This window comes from Homalodisca vitripennis, chromosome X, assembly GCF_021130785.1.
Source record: "Homalodisca vitripennis isolate AUS2020 chromosome X, UT_GWSS_2.1, whole genome shotgun sequence".
NCBI lineage: Eukaryota > Metazoa > Arthropoda > Insecta > Hemiptera > Cicadellidae > Homalodisca > Homalodisca vitripennis.
Genome location: NC_060215.1, coordinates 23,216,742 through 23,234,267, shown reverse-complemented (window position 1 = coordinate 23,234,267; position 17,526 = coordinate 23,216,742). Strand labels below are relative to the sequence as shown.

The 17,526-nt window shown below is 31.4% G+C and overlaps 1 protein-coding gene across 2 annotated transcripts in view; it reads left to right on the top strand.

Moving 5' to 3' along the window:
• Positions 1 to 16,268, top strand: part of LOC124368777 (tyrosine-protein phosphatase 69D) — a 95,724-nt gene extending 79,456 nt beyond the window's left edge. For both annotated transcript variants that reach the window (XM_046826137.1, XM_046826136.1), the window contains exons 25-27: positions 3,745 to 3,882; positions 12,155 to 12,439; positions 14,851 to 16,268. In XM_046826137.1, coding sequence (XP_046682093.1) covers positions 3,745 to 3,882; positions 12,155 to 12,439; positions 14,851 to 14,928 — 501 coding nt within the window. In that variant the 3' untranslated portion in view covers positions 14,929 to 16,268. The remainder of the gene's footprint in view (positions 1 to 3,744; positions 3,883 to 12,154; positions 12,440 to 14,850) is intronic.
• Positions 16,269 to 17,526: the final 1,258 nt, after the last annotated feature.

Below are 17,526 nucleotides of genomic sequence, written 5' to 3'. Positions count from 1 at the left end.
CTATCCGATTATTAAGTTGCAGTCTCAATGCTTCATTTGATTTTAATTTTTTTACTTAGAGTATCTGAATGTCTTTGTGCAGTAAGGTTTTGCACAGTGTTTCTGTAATGAACTGCTGTGGAAACATTTGATGTGTATGACAGGAGATTGAATTATAGGAAGTGATTAGTCAATTAAATAGTAAGACTACAGCACTTTTTACCAGCTCTAAAAGTATTCTACAGACAGTCCGATTTAAGGTTATTGGTATTCTAGAGCTCAGTGATAGTCATGGATAGTTGAATATTAACTGCTACTGTTTGTTGAAAAATTAATACCGGTACTTAATTTAAATTTGTAGGAAATATCAAACTCAAGAGCTGTTGCTGCCCAACACAATTATTGAAGTAGACACTGAAACCAACAGATTGTCAAATTGCAGTAATTCATGTACATCAGTATAAAGTTAGGCATGAACATGTAGGCCGATTTCAGTAAATGTTCATTAGATATAGGTGAACGTTTTTCTAACCACTTGTCTTAATAGTTTTTTAAGACAGGTGAGCTAAAAAAATTACATTTATGGATATTTATTGAATAGTGAATATTGAGTTCAAGACTAAAAAGAAATGTCCTAAGAGTAGATTTGTTACGTTACAAGAGTATTCAATGTATTACATATGTTTTCATAAGTTTTATGGAGCTTTAGTATATTTTTTTTAATAAGCATATTTTTTGCTCTAATTAAATTTACAGCATACCAAACTTAATTTTTTTGTATTAAAGGCCTCCAATTTATTGCAATTATTCTGTGTTTGACCTTATTGTGGTTATTTTACGAAGTATGTAAAGTTATATATTTTAAAATAGTGATTACAATATTATTATAAGTGACATATGTTTTTATTGTTATGTAAAGGTAGATAACTGGAGTTGTAGTTTATCTTTTACAATGAAACCCTGTTTAAAACTCTAAAGATGAATAAGTGAGATTGGAAGTGATGATTTTTTGATTTAATATGATGTGTACAATTTTGATAAATCGGAACATGAATGAGTTCATGAAGACGAATCATAAAGATTAGACTCAGAGACTCTTGAGCTCTGGGCTTGTACTGGTTTGTGTTTTTGTAAAGCCGTTTTACTGGTGGTTTAACCTCAAGACCTATTATATGCCAAACTTCATATTCTAGCTCACTGATGACTGGTTCATAAGTAGTAGAGTGAATTGATGACTATATCAAGCTTTATAATAATGTAAGATACATTGAAATTTTCATGATTGCATTTTATGTTCTCCAAACGTAAACGTGTACTAAATAAAAAACAAATCAAATCTCAATTGCTCCAGTCAAATTTATTGATAAAAAATATATATATATATATATATATATATATATATATATATATATATATATATATATATATATATATATTGTAGCAAGTAAGAAATGAATATTTGCCCAAAGTAAGCAATTTTTTACTTTAATAATAGTGTAGCTAGTTTCTTTTTTTTAATAGTCTTTGCTGTATATATGTCATGAGCACAGCATTTAGTTATAGAACTTTCCAAAATGCGATTAAGTATAAGTATTAAATATTTTACAATTTATATGGGAAGAACATTGCATACACTAATACAAAAACATTTAATCATAGTAAAAATGTTGGTATTGTTTCTTTAAATAGTATTAAAATGTTACTTGGTCACCCTGGCATTGTACACAAATGATGAATATTATGCTATGCATAAGCTCTTCAGTAACAATATTCAGTTATTTATTAATTTTTTATTTTATTGACTAATGTATATTAAATTCTAGTTTTATGGTATGTTGCTATTTGTATATGAATATAGTACTGTTGATTATGAATACTATACTTTAATTCATTCTTTGTTATATAAAATTGAATAAAGGAGTTAGTCGTCATTAATCTTCAATTAATTTTTCAATCTTTCATTTGATTATGTTTGTAAACATGATCAAAACTGTTTGCGTAGATAATATTCTTCAATGGATGGTAAATATCCTCAATTATTATTGTTATTTCTCGAATCAACAAACTATAAATGATCTTTGTAACAGCTTTTGACACTTTATCAACCGTATTCTAATTCTCATGCCTAATAAGTACAGTATTTTGAATCTAACAAGGAACTGAAGTAAGAACAAGTAATTGAAGTCTTGACATTGGTTCCTTGTTTGCTTAAAACTATAATTTCAGTTAAACATGCTGAGATTTTAACATATTGAACTGCATGTTTGGTGATTATGCTGGAAATCTTATGAATGAAATTAATAGTTTAAAATTGAGTAGTTGTAGGTACGACAAATGTTACTGAATAGAAATTTGTTTGTGGACATTCAGTTCATTATTTGATTAAAACTCAATCTTGAAAGCAACCCTGACTCATATTCCAATACATTACAGTAATTCTTTTGATTTATTCCATTATAAAGGTAACGTTCTTGTATTAAACTCATAATTTATAAATAGCTAACATCACTGTTATGTAATGCGTTTGTAGCAATATTGACATGTGAGGGAAAATTCAAATAGTCAAGCTTACCGAAGAGTACTTCCATTCAGATATCCACTACTAAAACTGTTCAAAACAGCTAATGCACGATTAATTCATCAAAACAGCTGATGCACAATTAATTCATCAAAACTGCTAATGCACAATTAATTCATCAAAACAGCTGATGCACAATTAATTCATCAAAACTGCTAATACACAGTTACTTGATAAAAACCGCTAACTGGAAACATCTCTTACAGTGGTACTAAATTCAATAATGGTAGCATTGAAAATCATGTTTAATATAAATTGTTACTTGTTTGTTTCAATTTCTGCACAGTGTGTAGTGTTGAAATTAATTTAAAAATTAAGCAGTTAAATGTTTAAAAGTAATTTTAGGGGTCATATAAAGCAAACATAACATAGGTCTAAAATCTTTTAATCTTTTGTTTTCATCTGTATATCCTGCTTAAAGGTAGAAAAGAAATTGCTTGAGACACAAGATTGTATTCTATCATGTGTCAGTAACTAACATAGTTCAATAGAAAATATTACTCTGTGTTTTTAAAATTTAGTGGTTTTATAATCTTATTTCTAATTTACATTAGTGATTTGAGAGTATACAATATTTAAGCCAGGTTTAGTCAAAACATTTTTGTCTGTGAGTGGGAGAGGTTTGGTAAAGAACACCAGAAAATAGAAGACACTAGGACAAAGTATGGCAAAGAGATATGTTAAAGAAACTATGTACATAGTAGAAATGGCAGAGTGCCAGGTCTTGCAACAAATTAAAATGATAATGATCTTGATGGGATGTAAAAATATTGTAAAGAGAGGAGAGGCATGTAAAGAGTACCAGAAGAAAGAAGACAGCAAGACAAAATAATAACTAATAGGTTGTTTTTTTTTTAGAAGTTTGAGCCTTAGTTTTTATTGACCAAATTGAAAGTTGTAGATTACACATGCTTGTTTTTTATTATTCATTTCAACAGGCTGTGACCAGGTAAATGTCCTGGCAAAGTTATACTAACTATGTGTGTTTTGAGCCAATGATTTTCAAGTTAAAAACACAAACAAATAAAAAAATAACATGGGAAATGAAACATTTTAGAATTTACGTCTGTGTGTCATTTAAATTTATTTGTACCCCCAGAACTAATCCTCAAAGTTTGGACATTTAAGTTGTTAACATGTAGTATAGTAATATATGGTAACATTGTGAGTGATGTCTATGTCTATAGTTGGGGGAGGGACTGCGCAAGTGTCCGAGGTACTGGCCAGACGATGAGGTCACCCACGATCACATCAGGGTCAAGTACATCCAGAGTGAGAGTTGTCCGTATTACACACGCCGCGAGCTCTGCGTTACCAACATCAAGGTAGGATTATTATTTCCTAATATACACATCACACATATACACAGTCAGCATTTTCTCAACTTACCCGATAAATATAATAATAACAATAAATCTGTTTATTTTTCTCATCCAAATACAGGTAATTATAGCAATATACAGCTTGAGAAAAATATACCAACACAATAAGAAAAATATCTTGCAGTTGGGTGGGAGTCATCATCAGCTTCTTGATTAAAAGAAAGAAAGAAATCTAAGCAGCAAACCCAAGTTCTACAACAGCAATATGAAAATGCAAGCAAATTTAATTGTAAACAAAATGAAACTACTCTAAACCATTAAAGTAACGTATGTCAATTAGAGAAATCCAACTCAATATATAAAAAATTACATTATAAAGTAAGAACAAAATATTTTTACTGACTAACTAAGTATAAGTTTTCAATACTTTTACTCAAACAACCAAACCTTCAGTCTTAATATATATATATATATATATACGAGGGTCTTCCAGAAAGTAAAAGAACGTTTTGTTATAAAGTCAATAAAAACAAAAGATAAGAGCATGAAAATTTATTTATAAATACTTATAAAACTTACTCTATTTTTCTACAAAATCGCCGGAACTGTCAAGGCACTTGTTGTAGCGTGGCACCAGTTTTTCTATACCGTCGTTATTACTGTTCTGCCGCCAAGGAATGAAGCCACGTTTTAATTACTCCTTCTTTGAGGTCTTCGTCACCCAAAAAGTTTTATCCGTCTAAAAAACACTTTCAACTTTGGAAACAAGTGATAGTCACTCAGAGCCAGATCTGGACTATACGGAGGGTGTCCGAAGATTTGCCATTTGAAAGAATTGAGTTCTGCTTTGGTTCGTGCACTGCAATGAGGGCCGAGCATTGTCGTGGATCAGCACCACTTTCGACGACAGCATTCCGCGTCGTTTGTTCTGAATAGCGCGGCGAAGCCGATGCAAGGTCTCGATGTAGGCCTCTGAGTTGATTGTTTCGCCTCTCGGCATAAACTCCACATGGATTAGGCCTTTTCGGTCCCAAAAAAACTGTTGCCACCAATTTCCTGGTGTTCTCAAATTTTGGTTTTTCTTTCCTGTTTTTTGTTTGGTGAATTCGAGTGATTGCCATTCCATTGACTGGAGCTTTGTTTCGGGGTTCGATAGGAAACCCTAAGTTTCGTCACCCGTTACGATGCGGTCAAGAAACGCAATCACCCTTCTTCGTCATACTGAGTCAAAAACTCAAGAGCTGCTCCCATCCGTTTAGTCTTGTGGACATCAGTAAGAATCTTAGGCACCCAACGAGCACACATTTTCTGATAACCAAGACGTTTCAGTCACTATTTCGTGCAAAAGCGACCTTGAAATTTGTGGAAAAAATAAAAATTCCACTAGACCACTCAAAGTGAAACGACGGTTTTGTTGAATTTTTCCATCAACTTTCGCTGCCAACTCGTCAGTAACGAGTGACGGCCTTCCACTTTTCGTTCCTCGTCGTGCACATTAGTTCGACCCTTCCTTAAATTGAATGCACCATTTTCTCACTGATGACTCGTTCATCGCATTGTCACCGTAAACTGCCTTAATTTGCCTATAAATTTCAATAGGTCGAACATTCTGTGCATTCAGAAACCGTATATCACACTACGCAGTTCACACTTGGCGGGATTTTCAATTAACGCCGCCATTTTTAAACTTTCACAGGAGACGCAAACGTGACCTCACGGGTACCGCTACTCAGCTCACACTGAGGCAGAAGGGCTTGTGGCTAACGAACAAGCTATCTACCGCGGTGGTGGGGGAACTGCGCCGCCCGTGATGCGCAATCGTTCTTTACTTTCTGGAAAGACCCTCGTATATATATAATCATCAGAATCAGAATCTGATATATATATACGGGGTGAGTTTTTTTAAAGTGAGATCCAATAGCTAACTTTTTAATTACACGACTTAGCACACTTTAAATTTGGGAACTTGCTCAATTTTAAAGTTTCACTCAGGAATACACTTTCAAATTTTTTGAAGATGGCTGCCATTTTCCAATATGGTGGCCAACTTTAAAATCTTTTATGGAACACCCTGTATTTTTATGTTGTTTCTAGATTTTACTCTAAGAAATAAGACATTTTTGCTATTGAGAGTTTTTCAATATCTCTAATGGTTCAGGAGCTACGTGGACTGGAAGTTTTCATCATCAGTGGCATGAACTCTTTAAAGCATGTTTAATCAATGTAGTTTTATGTGTTGTTAGTGTTTTGTTATGTGTGTAGTTTGTATGTGTTTTGATATTAGACATATTTTACGCTGAGCATTAATCATTTTGCTTTGATATTCATTTAACTTTTCGACTAAATGTTTAGTAAAAAAATATTTGAGATAAAAAAAGATTTCAGACTTAGATAGATCGCAGTTAAACAAACACATTTAAAGAATACATATTTTATTGAACACATTTAAAAATCATATAAAAAAATTATTATTGTAATAGCAATACCAAAACAAAGGACCAGTTCTAATAGCTTAGTAAAACTTTACAAGTTCAAATCAAATGTTCGATTGTTTAACTGCGATTTATCTAAGTCGCTGCTTCTGAAATCTTTTTTTATCTCAAATCTTTTTTTACTAAACATTTAGTCGAAAAGTTAAATGAATATCAAAGCAAAATGATTAATGCTCAGCGTAAAATATGTCTTTTAAAATTATTATTTTAGAAATTTAAAACCTTATAACTTAAAAACACAAAACTTTTCTGAAATAATGAACAGCGGTAATCAATCGCAAATACTGTTCATTAGTGAATCTAGTAGTATAACTAGAGTTGTCAATAGCAGGTCCATTGTTATTTCTTTATATAAAAAAATTACCAACACTTTAAAAACATATAAATATCTCAATGATAAAATACAATTTCTAACAAAAAGTGGAAATGAATGTTCTCTACTGTTATCATTACATATCAATCCTGTGAATTTTTTCTGAATGACTGTTAAACTAGATAAATTTGAAACATATGAACTGCCACACAACAACAATCCATACTCCAGCCTATAATTAATCAAAGAAAAATGAGCATATCTCATTACTGAAGGAGGACAAACTTATTTCAAATGAAAAATGCCTTAAGTGATGACCGTAGAGACTTTACAAAGAACTTACATGTGGTTTCTACGATAAGTTATCATCTAGAATCAAACCTAGATACTTAATCTGATTACATTTATTACTTACGCTACAATCACATAGATCCTTGCTGCAGTTTATTGAGTATATTCTTAAGGATGTGCCAAAATTACTGGATTGGGACAAAGAAAACATCATATATAATGTGTTTGATACATTCAATAAGAATTTATTTCAAGCAAACCATATAGATATTTTATTTAGGTCATCATGCATCCTTGAATATAATTCATCAACAGTTGATGCACTATAAGAAAATGTTGTATCATCAGCAAATGCTGTCACCTTACCATTGAAATTTCCAGAGTAAAAGTCATTAACAAAGATTAAAAACAAAATGGGCCCAAGAACTGATCCCTGGGGGACTCCAAAATGTAGGACATTCCAAATAGCTGTTGCCACTGTTTATTTTGACGAATTGCTGTCAATGTCTTAAACCAATTCAAAGGAACACTTTGAATACCAACAGATTCCAATTTATCTAGTAGCAAACCATGATTAACAGTATCAAAGGCTTTACTTACAACCAAAAATAAACCTGCTACTTTGTTACAAGAAATATTTAAACCATTATGTACATCTTTATAAAAAATGCTGTAAAGCCAGACAGCTCTGTACTGAGTCCCTCTCTAAAACCAAATTTAAATTTAGAAAAAATCTATTTATTTCTAAGAACTTAATGAGTCTAACTTTTACTTTTGTTAGGTTACTAGTATGTTTATTGTTATCGATCAAAGTAGACAATGTATCATAAATCAAATTCAATGCCAAATTAACATCAGTGATCTTCAAAATATCCCACCAATCAGTCTCTAAAATATTAACACTAAGAAGTTTGTAATAGATAAAATATCTATGATGAACTATTCTTTCTGCAGTTCCAAGTTGAGTGAAATTCACAATACACACCACAGATTTATGGTCAGTTACATTTGTTTCAATCACTGATACCCTGTGAGCTTCATAAACCCTGAAACTAAACCATCTATACATGAGGAAGAAATACCCTGCCCTCTAGTATCCCCCAAGTCAACAAGTTGCTGCAATCAGACTAGCCATTGAGTCCAAAAATTCATCACTAAGGCTATTTTCTGATTTAATGTTAATATTAAAACCACCCAAACATTTAAAATATTATTGCATTTAATTTTAGATAACGAGCACATCAAATTATGAACAACATCCCTTGCTAATGATAAATGTCAACGATATAAACCTAAGACATAAAAATATATAATATATATATATATAATATAATAACCAATAATATATAAAAACACAAACATAATAACATATAATATATAATATAATATAAACTTAATATAATATTATTATATAATATATATAAACATAAAAACATAAAAATATATAATATATATATATAATATATAAATATATAAACATAAAAAAAATATTATTTAAACGACATGAGACCAAAACCACATCACAACCAGGTATATCACATTCACACAGAACCGATGTTATAAAATGATGTGTATAAACAATGACACCACTACTTCTCACAGAGATGCAAATATTTGATAACTATTTATGTTATATAAAACGGCTTCCTTCTCACTTACCCACCAATCCTCAAGACAATACAATTACTTGAGGTTTTACATGCAAGCAATTTAAATTTGCAAATAAATTAATCAAAATTTTTGTTTACACTCCTAATATTTGTGGTCACAATAATAAACCCTCATTCTTATGATACAATTGATTTACATCAATAATGTTCTCTAAAAGTGCTGAACTGCACATTATTTATAATTAAAAAAATGTTTACATTAAAAAAAAGAAAAAAAAAAAACTAGTAACTTAACCATTATGATTTAATATGCACATATTAAAAACAATTTGCAGAAAAAATTACTAACCTTCAATTTTATGTGTAAATATAGTTACAGCTTGGACATTTAAGACACATTTTCTAACGCAATAAAAATTAAGTATACAAACCAATTTTTCGTATTAAATTATTATTCTGTTACACCATATTAAAAATCAAATTTCCATCATTTGCTTAAACAGAAATGCATTATTACAATCAGAAAAAACAATGTATAAAATAAAAATATATAATGATTCCCAAAACAAGAAATATTAAAATATAAAAATTAAAACACAAACTGCAATCCTTAATAAAGGAGACAAAACAACGTGTGAGAAAAAATTGTTAATTTCCTGCAACATGGCAATAAGAGTCTTTTGCTTGAGGTAATGAAAATGCTTGCAGAAAGATAGTGGTAGTTGTTAAAGATGAGAGTAAAAGTATAGTAGTGATGGCACAGATTACAATGACTGAGTTAGCATTAACCAAAACAATAACATGTTTCCAAATCCTGTATGATGGCTATTTTTAATTCGTTTGAGTCTCTGTTCTTTCTCATGAATATCTCATGAATATTTTTGAGTTTGATGTCCATTGGTACTGATAGTTCATTTTAGCTTTTACCAATCTTGACTCATAGAATAGTTTATTGAAGTATGGTGTTAGATGTTCACTAACATACACCATAGTTTCCAGTGTATCCCTCACAAATACTGTACTCTTTAGTTTGCACTGTTTTGCTTTTTTTTTAGAACACTGTCCCGTTTCTGCTGGTTACTAAATTGAACGACAATAGGGCGAGGCTTTTGTGTGTTTTTGGATGGCAGTCTGTGTGCGGCCTGGATGTTCTGATTTAAGACTATAGTTTCATCAATAACAATTGCCATACTATATACCAGACTCAAAACATTTTCACCTGACAACTCATACACACCACCTATGTGGATGTTGCTGTTCTGCCCAAACTGCTGGAACTCCTCAAACTGAATTTTTATTTGTTCAACTTAATTTTCTAATTTTAAGTTTTTAGCTACTAAATCCTTGTTTTGTTTTTCTATTTAATTCATACGATTTTCAACAAACTTTAATTTTTCAACAGAATCATCAATTTTTCTGAACAAAAGTCAACAGATATTTAAAATTCATTAAATTTATCACTTTTAACTTCAACTGTTTTTCAATTGTAGTACTGACAATCCTTTCAATTTTCTTCTCTATATTTTGATAAAACTTCTCTGGAATATTATGTTTACTTCTTGCAAATGTTCCTGCAAATCAGTTGTGGGAGTACCACTTGAAAAGCTCCCAGCATCCTTTTAAAAATTTCTACACAAGGTACAACAGTAGGTATCACAGCGAGCATTACCCATTTGTCACAATGATTTCAGTAACTCTCGCACAATTGTAATGTAACTTACAATTACTGACAGCACAATTAAGATAGTCATTATCGCGTGGCAAATCATATCCACAAGATGAGAATAGAGACATGACATAGACTTTGAGGTTAAAAAAAGAAATGCTGCTGAACTGTAGGGCAGCTGAGCTGAGATTGATTGAATTAGAATGAGATGTGGCAAGAACATTATCTACTCACTGGCCACGAAGATCAGCTGTGAATTTTACTTTCAAGGATATATTGAAGAAATTATTTGTTTTTATCCAATACCTACTGCATTTTAATATGCAGATATGTAGCAATATTATTAGATGAATGTTTTTATTCCTAGAAGTCCTATTTGTTGATGGACACTAAATTGGTTTGAATTAAACTTTATGAATCCTTCCTTCCACCTTAACTTTTGAATAGATTACACCTTTGCACGATGCTAATGAACTCTACAATTTTCCTTTAACGCCAAGACAACTATAAAATATATGTTTACGTTCAAAGCTAATTTTTATTATAACTGAAAAGAATGAATTTTGGTTATGAGAACCGTTAGATAATATTTTAGAGGCTCGATTAAGAAGGACCACTTCACACTAGGCAGTGAAGACGCCGAACACACTGATTTTAACAAGAGTTCACCAGGTTACACATAATGAGTTTATGAACAGTGCATATTCAAATAAAGTGCAGAAAATAAACAGTTACCTTTGTTTTCATGAGAGGTACCTAACCGTAGTCTGCTGTTGTTGAGGGCCAGGTTGTGATCAGTAAGTGTGGAAATAGGCTGCTGTCTTGTCGGCAGGCGTGAAGACGGAAGATGTCCTCCACGGATTCACTCACGCACAATACGACCGCAAACGAATAGTTCATAACACTGTGGCCAGTCCTGTAGAGCACGGTAGACGCGGGTGTCCGGGAGCAGAGACGTTCTGGTAGAGATTGCCAATCCAGAGCACTGACTTTAATGTTAATGTAAATGTACAACAAATAGAAATAAACTAATATTTTAAGTGAGAGAGTAACACATGGGGGAGAGAGTAAGTATGGTCAGCAGTGGCTAGAGAGTACATAAGTGCCCCAGGCGGGACCGAGAGTATAATACGCAAGCGTGCCTACGCTTGCAAGGTAGGCAATTGAGCCTTGATAAGTCAACCGTTGTGATTGGTTGGTGAGTTGTACAGTAAACAGCTGATTCGGGAAACAATGGTTCATTGGTCTGTCACTGTACGTGAATATTTCAATCCAGTAAGGAATGGTATTGTAGGCACTAGGCCGCAGAAAGAGATATAGAATTAATGTAGTATATACAGTTTAGTAAAATAAAGGCAAATATAGAGTATAAATTGCCCAAAAAATATATACATAATTATTGTTCAATAAAAGTAGCCTTTTCATATTAGGCAATAAAAAACAAGTTATTTAATGCAATAATACTTAACAATAACTATGCTATAAGAGATAAACACAAAATTATTAAACAGGCAATTTAGTTAAAATTTGCATATTTATTGATAAAAACCTAAAAATAACTATTTACAAAATTGTTATTATGATCAAAATTCAAATTCTTTTCTATGCTCCCATAATGTCAAGCACTCTTAATATTAAAGCATTATTCGACGGACCCACTAAGAGTCCCTCCCTATTTCTGGCCATCCTAAGGAACAGTTTTGACTGTCTTAGTCTATGTTCTTTCCACAATGAGGTTTTATTCACTTTCCAAAGCTAAGGATTTCCAAACCAAATAATCGAGGTACCTACCTGTTAATAGGAACCTTGAACCCTTTCTTGCCTCCTCACATCCTGTAATGCCTTCTTGGCCTGGCACCTATACCAGCTCTAGCTCGTACAATAAGGGGATGTTTGTTTACAGACTGAGGAGAAGCAACAGGTGACCCAATACCAATACAACGGGTGGCCGACGGTGGAAGGGGAGGTACCGGAGGTGACGAGGGGACTGATAGAACTAGTAGACCAGACGCAGGCTGGCGCCGGCACCTCTGCCATTGTTGTCCACTGCCACTGTGGTTCCGACCGCAGCTCCATGTTTGTTGCGCTCAGTGTGCTAGTGCAGCAGGTGCGCACGGAACGCCGTGTCGATGTGTGCACCACGACGCGCAAGCTACGTGCTCAGAGGCAGGGCATGATTCAGACATTTGTGAGTGTCATTATTTATGCTATTCAGATAAGAGTTTCACTGCAGATAATATATGTGTCATGCAATTCATTAAAAAAAAGCTGACTGTTTTAGGACTAAGATGTTTTGAAGCAAGGTTGTTCTGTGCATAGGGACTGGAATATTGTTATGCGTAGGATAATTATGGTGGGAAATATAATTTTGGACAGCAAGTTTTTGACAATATGAAAGGTAGTTTCCATTATACAGGGTGTTCATGAATTACTCTATCAAACTTTACAGTTTGATTTGTCAGGTCAATTTTTTAAGAATAAATTGCATATAATGTATAGCCTATGTTGCTTTGTTTATCGACTGTTTGTCTGTATGTGTTTTTAGGAAATAATCTAGTCCAAGACCTGTTTCTATACAAAGATTCAGAAAAATATGACATCTACTTTCAAAATAGCGGCCAACAAAATTTTCAAACTTTAATAACTCAAAAACAAGAGAATGCGGGTGGGTTAGTTTCATGTGAACATTTTTATACAAAATTTATGTTGTTTACAACAAATAACAACGAAACAGTAAAGGTTTTACTGAGCTCAATCCCTCACTTAAATACACCAATTTCGTCATTAATGCTGTTTAACTGCTGATCAATGATCAGCCGATTCTTGCAAATAACAGCTAAAACTACTTTCTTATTGTAATTTTTTTCACTTTTTATAAAAGTTTCCTGGATACATTACATGTTGTTTTTCTGTTGACTCATTCGAAGCAATTGAATATGAGTCAAATGTCCTGTAGACATTGTCAAATTGGTGTATAATGTCAGTCATTGCTTATTTCTTATATTAGGCATTCAAATGTATTTGGAGACAAGCTGAGTGAATGAAAAATTTGCTGATTTTGAGGATATTACTCCTCAATGACCTTTTGAATTCATGTTTTTACTTGTCAGAAAAAGGCTTGTCAGCCTTTACTAATGTGTAACACATATTTTTAAACTTGCTCAAAAAGCAGCTTCGTTCTGATGTTAACCCTTAGTAAAACGTCACTTTAATATTGCACAAATTTGTTCAAAGATTTCACTTTTTCTGCTCAGAAATTACCTGTAATTTGAGCATACCGGCACATGTCTTTGTTTTAATTACTGTATGAAAAAAGTAGATAGATAACCAAATTAACAAAATACCGTAGTTTTACAAATATTATTTTGGTTGTAATTCGTATTTTCTATGTTTATTTTGGCGCATCACCAAGAGTCTGCAGCGTCTAATCACAGACAACTGATTGGCAGTACCCAAATTACCGGTCGCTAAAACATGTTTTTGTAGTTCTTTGTGTATAATTAACTATTTAGAAACATTCAGTGTTAAAATAGTTTTTTAAAATGATATTAATCTTAAAATTTGTTTATTCTCTATTTATATTCGTCAACACACCAGCGTATCTACTGATTCTATGCACAGACGTCAGCTGTTCGGCAGTAAAAGATTATTGTGAATTTTTATTTTTAGTTTATTTCTCAAATTTTTGTAAGGTGATTGATATTTTTGAAATGTTGGTTTTACACCATAGTACAATATTAGTACAAATATGTTTTTACAAATTCTGGAAGCACATGTTATAATCTACCATTTCCATCGTATTTGAAAGTAGAGGATAGAGGATATGACTAGTAGTATTAAAGATATATCCCTGAAGATATATCTGCCTCCCTTTGCATAAATTTATGCTGTCCAGTGAGGAAGACTGAAATTTTGACAAATGTATTGTTGCAATGAATGTGTGAAAAACAAGTGATAGATTTTGTTCTTCTCTGACTTGTAAAAATATCTATACAATGATTTTGTCACAGCTACCAAATTAATATTTTTTTAGTGCACTTATAGCAATGAAATATGACCAACTATTTTCTGTTTTTTTTTTTTTTTTTTTTTTTTTTTTTTTTTTTTTTTTTTTTTTTTTTTTTTTTTTTTTTTTTTTTTTTTTTTTTTTTATAAAGAATACAAACCTTGTGAAATTGAATTGGAAGTTGATGTTTTTGGTTGGGAAGAACTCTAATGAACTTGTTGAAGTGCAATAGTAAAATTGGTAATTAGTAAACTGTGTAATTCATGATTTTCTATCATTGAGTAAAGAAGTGTAAGAACCAAAACAAATATACATTAAAAACTGAATTTTTGTTACCAATTTGAAATGTTGTTGAGTTTAACTTACCTTTGATATCTAATCATAATATAAACTTGAAATTTAGATTTAGTGACACACACATAACAACAAAATATTTTAAAAAATACCAGAATAAAACATTCCATTTTGGTTCTTAATTCGCTTGAGTAATGGTGTTGTTACAATAAAATCTATATGGATCTCAGAATGTAATGTTTATGTGGATTCTGTGAAAATCAACTCAATTTTGAATAATGGTTACACCTTTATTATAGGCTCAGTACGAATTCCTCCATCGTGCAATCGCCAACTACGCAGATCTGCACCAGCTGACTTCGGACGACGCAGACTAGATAGTGAGAGAACATTCGGTGATACAATCTCAGTGTTTTGTAACTTTTCTAATAATTTGTCTACTTTTTACATCTCGATGACAATTTATGTACAAACCATATACTGTATAGGTAGCTTTTAAATGTGATGACCAAACCATTTTACTTTATATTTAATTTTAAATATGCTGTTCTAAGTTATAGATTATCGTATCATAGTTATAGATCAAACCTATGGTTCCCTGTAGCAAGTTTGTCATCGGATATTGAAAAATTAGTTAAGTATTTATTTTCATAACTGTTCACTGCAGTAATTTTTGCAGTATAGTTCGTGTGTTGTTAAAATAACATTTATTTATAACCGAAATCCTTGGAAACTTTTCATTGAAGTCATATATCAATTTTTTTAAAGTTTAAATTGATTACTTTGTGCATTTAAATATGAATGCTTAGAATACTCCTGATATAAGAGATTTCCAGAAGTGTTTCACAATACAGGTTAGTGCTCAATGTGACATTGTGCATTTATTACTGCAATCTAAGCAGTCAAGTACACTGCCAATGTTTATCTGTATGTGAGGTACAGTTTGGCTTGTTTGCGGTTGTTCAGTAAGTGAATTTCAATAACTGTTATACATGTATAAGTATCACTTAGGTGCTCACAAGGGACTATTAAGTGTTTTATAATTGGATTTTCCTTTCCATATGAAATTTTTGCTTAAATGACGGCTTTAAAATGTTCTTGATTCCCCGTAGAGTCCCGAGATTTGTTAAAACATATAATTGGCTCCTTTAACTTAAGACTGTGACTGATCAGATGACTAGTTACTGTGTTCTCTTAATATCCATGCTAACCCCTTGGATGATGTATGGATAAGGTCTAAGATGTCACCAAGAAGTGAAGGAATGGAGAACCTCATGGTAGAGTTCAGACTCCACATGTAACTGTTAGACTACATTATGACTGTGACTACCTTCATTGCCTACGCTTGCAAAATTATTACTCAGGTTAAAATGTTTTTTAATGGTCTTAAGGTATGTTTACAGTAAAGAGTATATTAAAAAGTCAAAAAAAGAGTACAACTTAAAAAAAATTGTTTTATCTAATTTTACTTTACAGTAAAAAAAAGAACATGATGTTGGTGTCTGTCAGAAAATGTCAAAATGCTCATCTATATATTACTAACATAGACAGAAAGCCGTTATATGATTTTGCTTCTTACGATATTAGTCGAGCATGGGCTGTAAAACCTTTAAGGGATTTTTGCAATTATCAAATTTCATTATTAGTAATAAGCAGCATTATTGGAAAATTTATGTATTCTATAATAGAAATCGGAAATAAAAGTTATATAAATATGTGCTGTAATTGAATTCACTTTCTGCAACGGCTTTACACCACCAATAATTGTGTATGCTAATATTCAGTAATTTAAGTTACGAGTGTGCGTGTGGTAGGCGCATATGTACTCATACAAATAAGTATACTTAATTCAAGTAGTGTACTGTGCATCTAACATAAAGTTTTTGTAAATTAATAATGTTGACTTAACGAATTATCACATTTTTTGTGTAACTAGTAAAATGAAAGATTATAGTCACCCAGGCTTCAGAACATAATGTGTTTTCTATACAGAGCTTATTTTTGTCATTGATAAAGCAAATATTCATTACTGGTTTCTTTAAAGTTTTCGTGGAGCAGGTTTTACAAGATGAATGAAGTAAACCTTGACTTCTTGACTTAAGACTTTTACTGTTACAAGGACACATACACGTAATTTTATTCCTGTTAGACAGAATTTCATTTTATATGTGACTTTTTAAATAGTTATTTTAATTTAATAAGGGATAAACTACATAAGTTCCTGATAACTACTACTGATGTTGATTGATGGGCAGTCAACTTTTTGTATATTACTTACACATCACAGTTTTGTTTACTCAAGTATATCCCAAAGCTGCTAAATACTTGTTTACATAAGGTACATAAACAGTCTGTTATGGACACTTTCAACTTTTGTTTTGTACATTTTTTATTAGGACAAATGATGAAATATGTTTTATAAATGTACCTAAATGTACTAAAATACGTTATATTTATGTTATACTCAGAGTGTTGATTCTCTTCCTTATGGACACTGTCTTGAAAATGTTTAATAAACATATAACATATATATTTGTACTTTTGATCAATGTTATGTTTTTTAATATTATACTCAATTGTTTTCTGGCGCAATACAAATATTATAGTTTTGTTGTTTAATTGTGTATTACAAACAAATATTTATAAGAGTTAATTACCTCACTGTATTACTTTAATATTTATTTCGTATTTATATTTTAAATGGATTTTTTGAACTATTTTAGATTATGTGTTATGAATAATCAAAATGTATTAGTCTTTTACATTCACAATGTATGTTTACTGTTGTTTTATTTAAAATAATCATTATTTTACTATTCTTTATTGCTTAGAGGAGCCTTATTTTTAGAAACTCGATTAATTTAAATATATTTTTGAGCTTGAAGATTTTATAATAGCCTTTAAAAGAGTATAAACACATTCACTGCTAGGAGGGACCTTTGGGTAGTTCCAGTCAAGTAGTTGGTTGTCCTTGA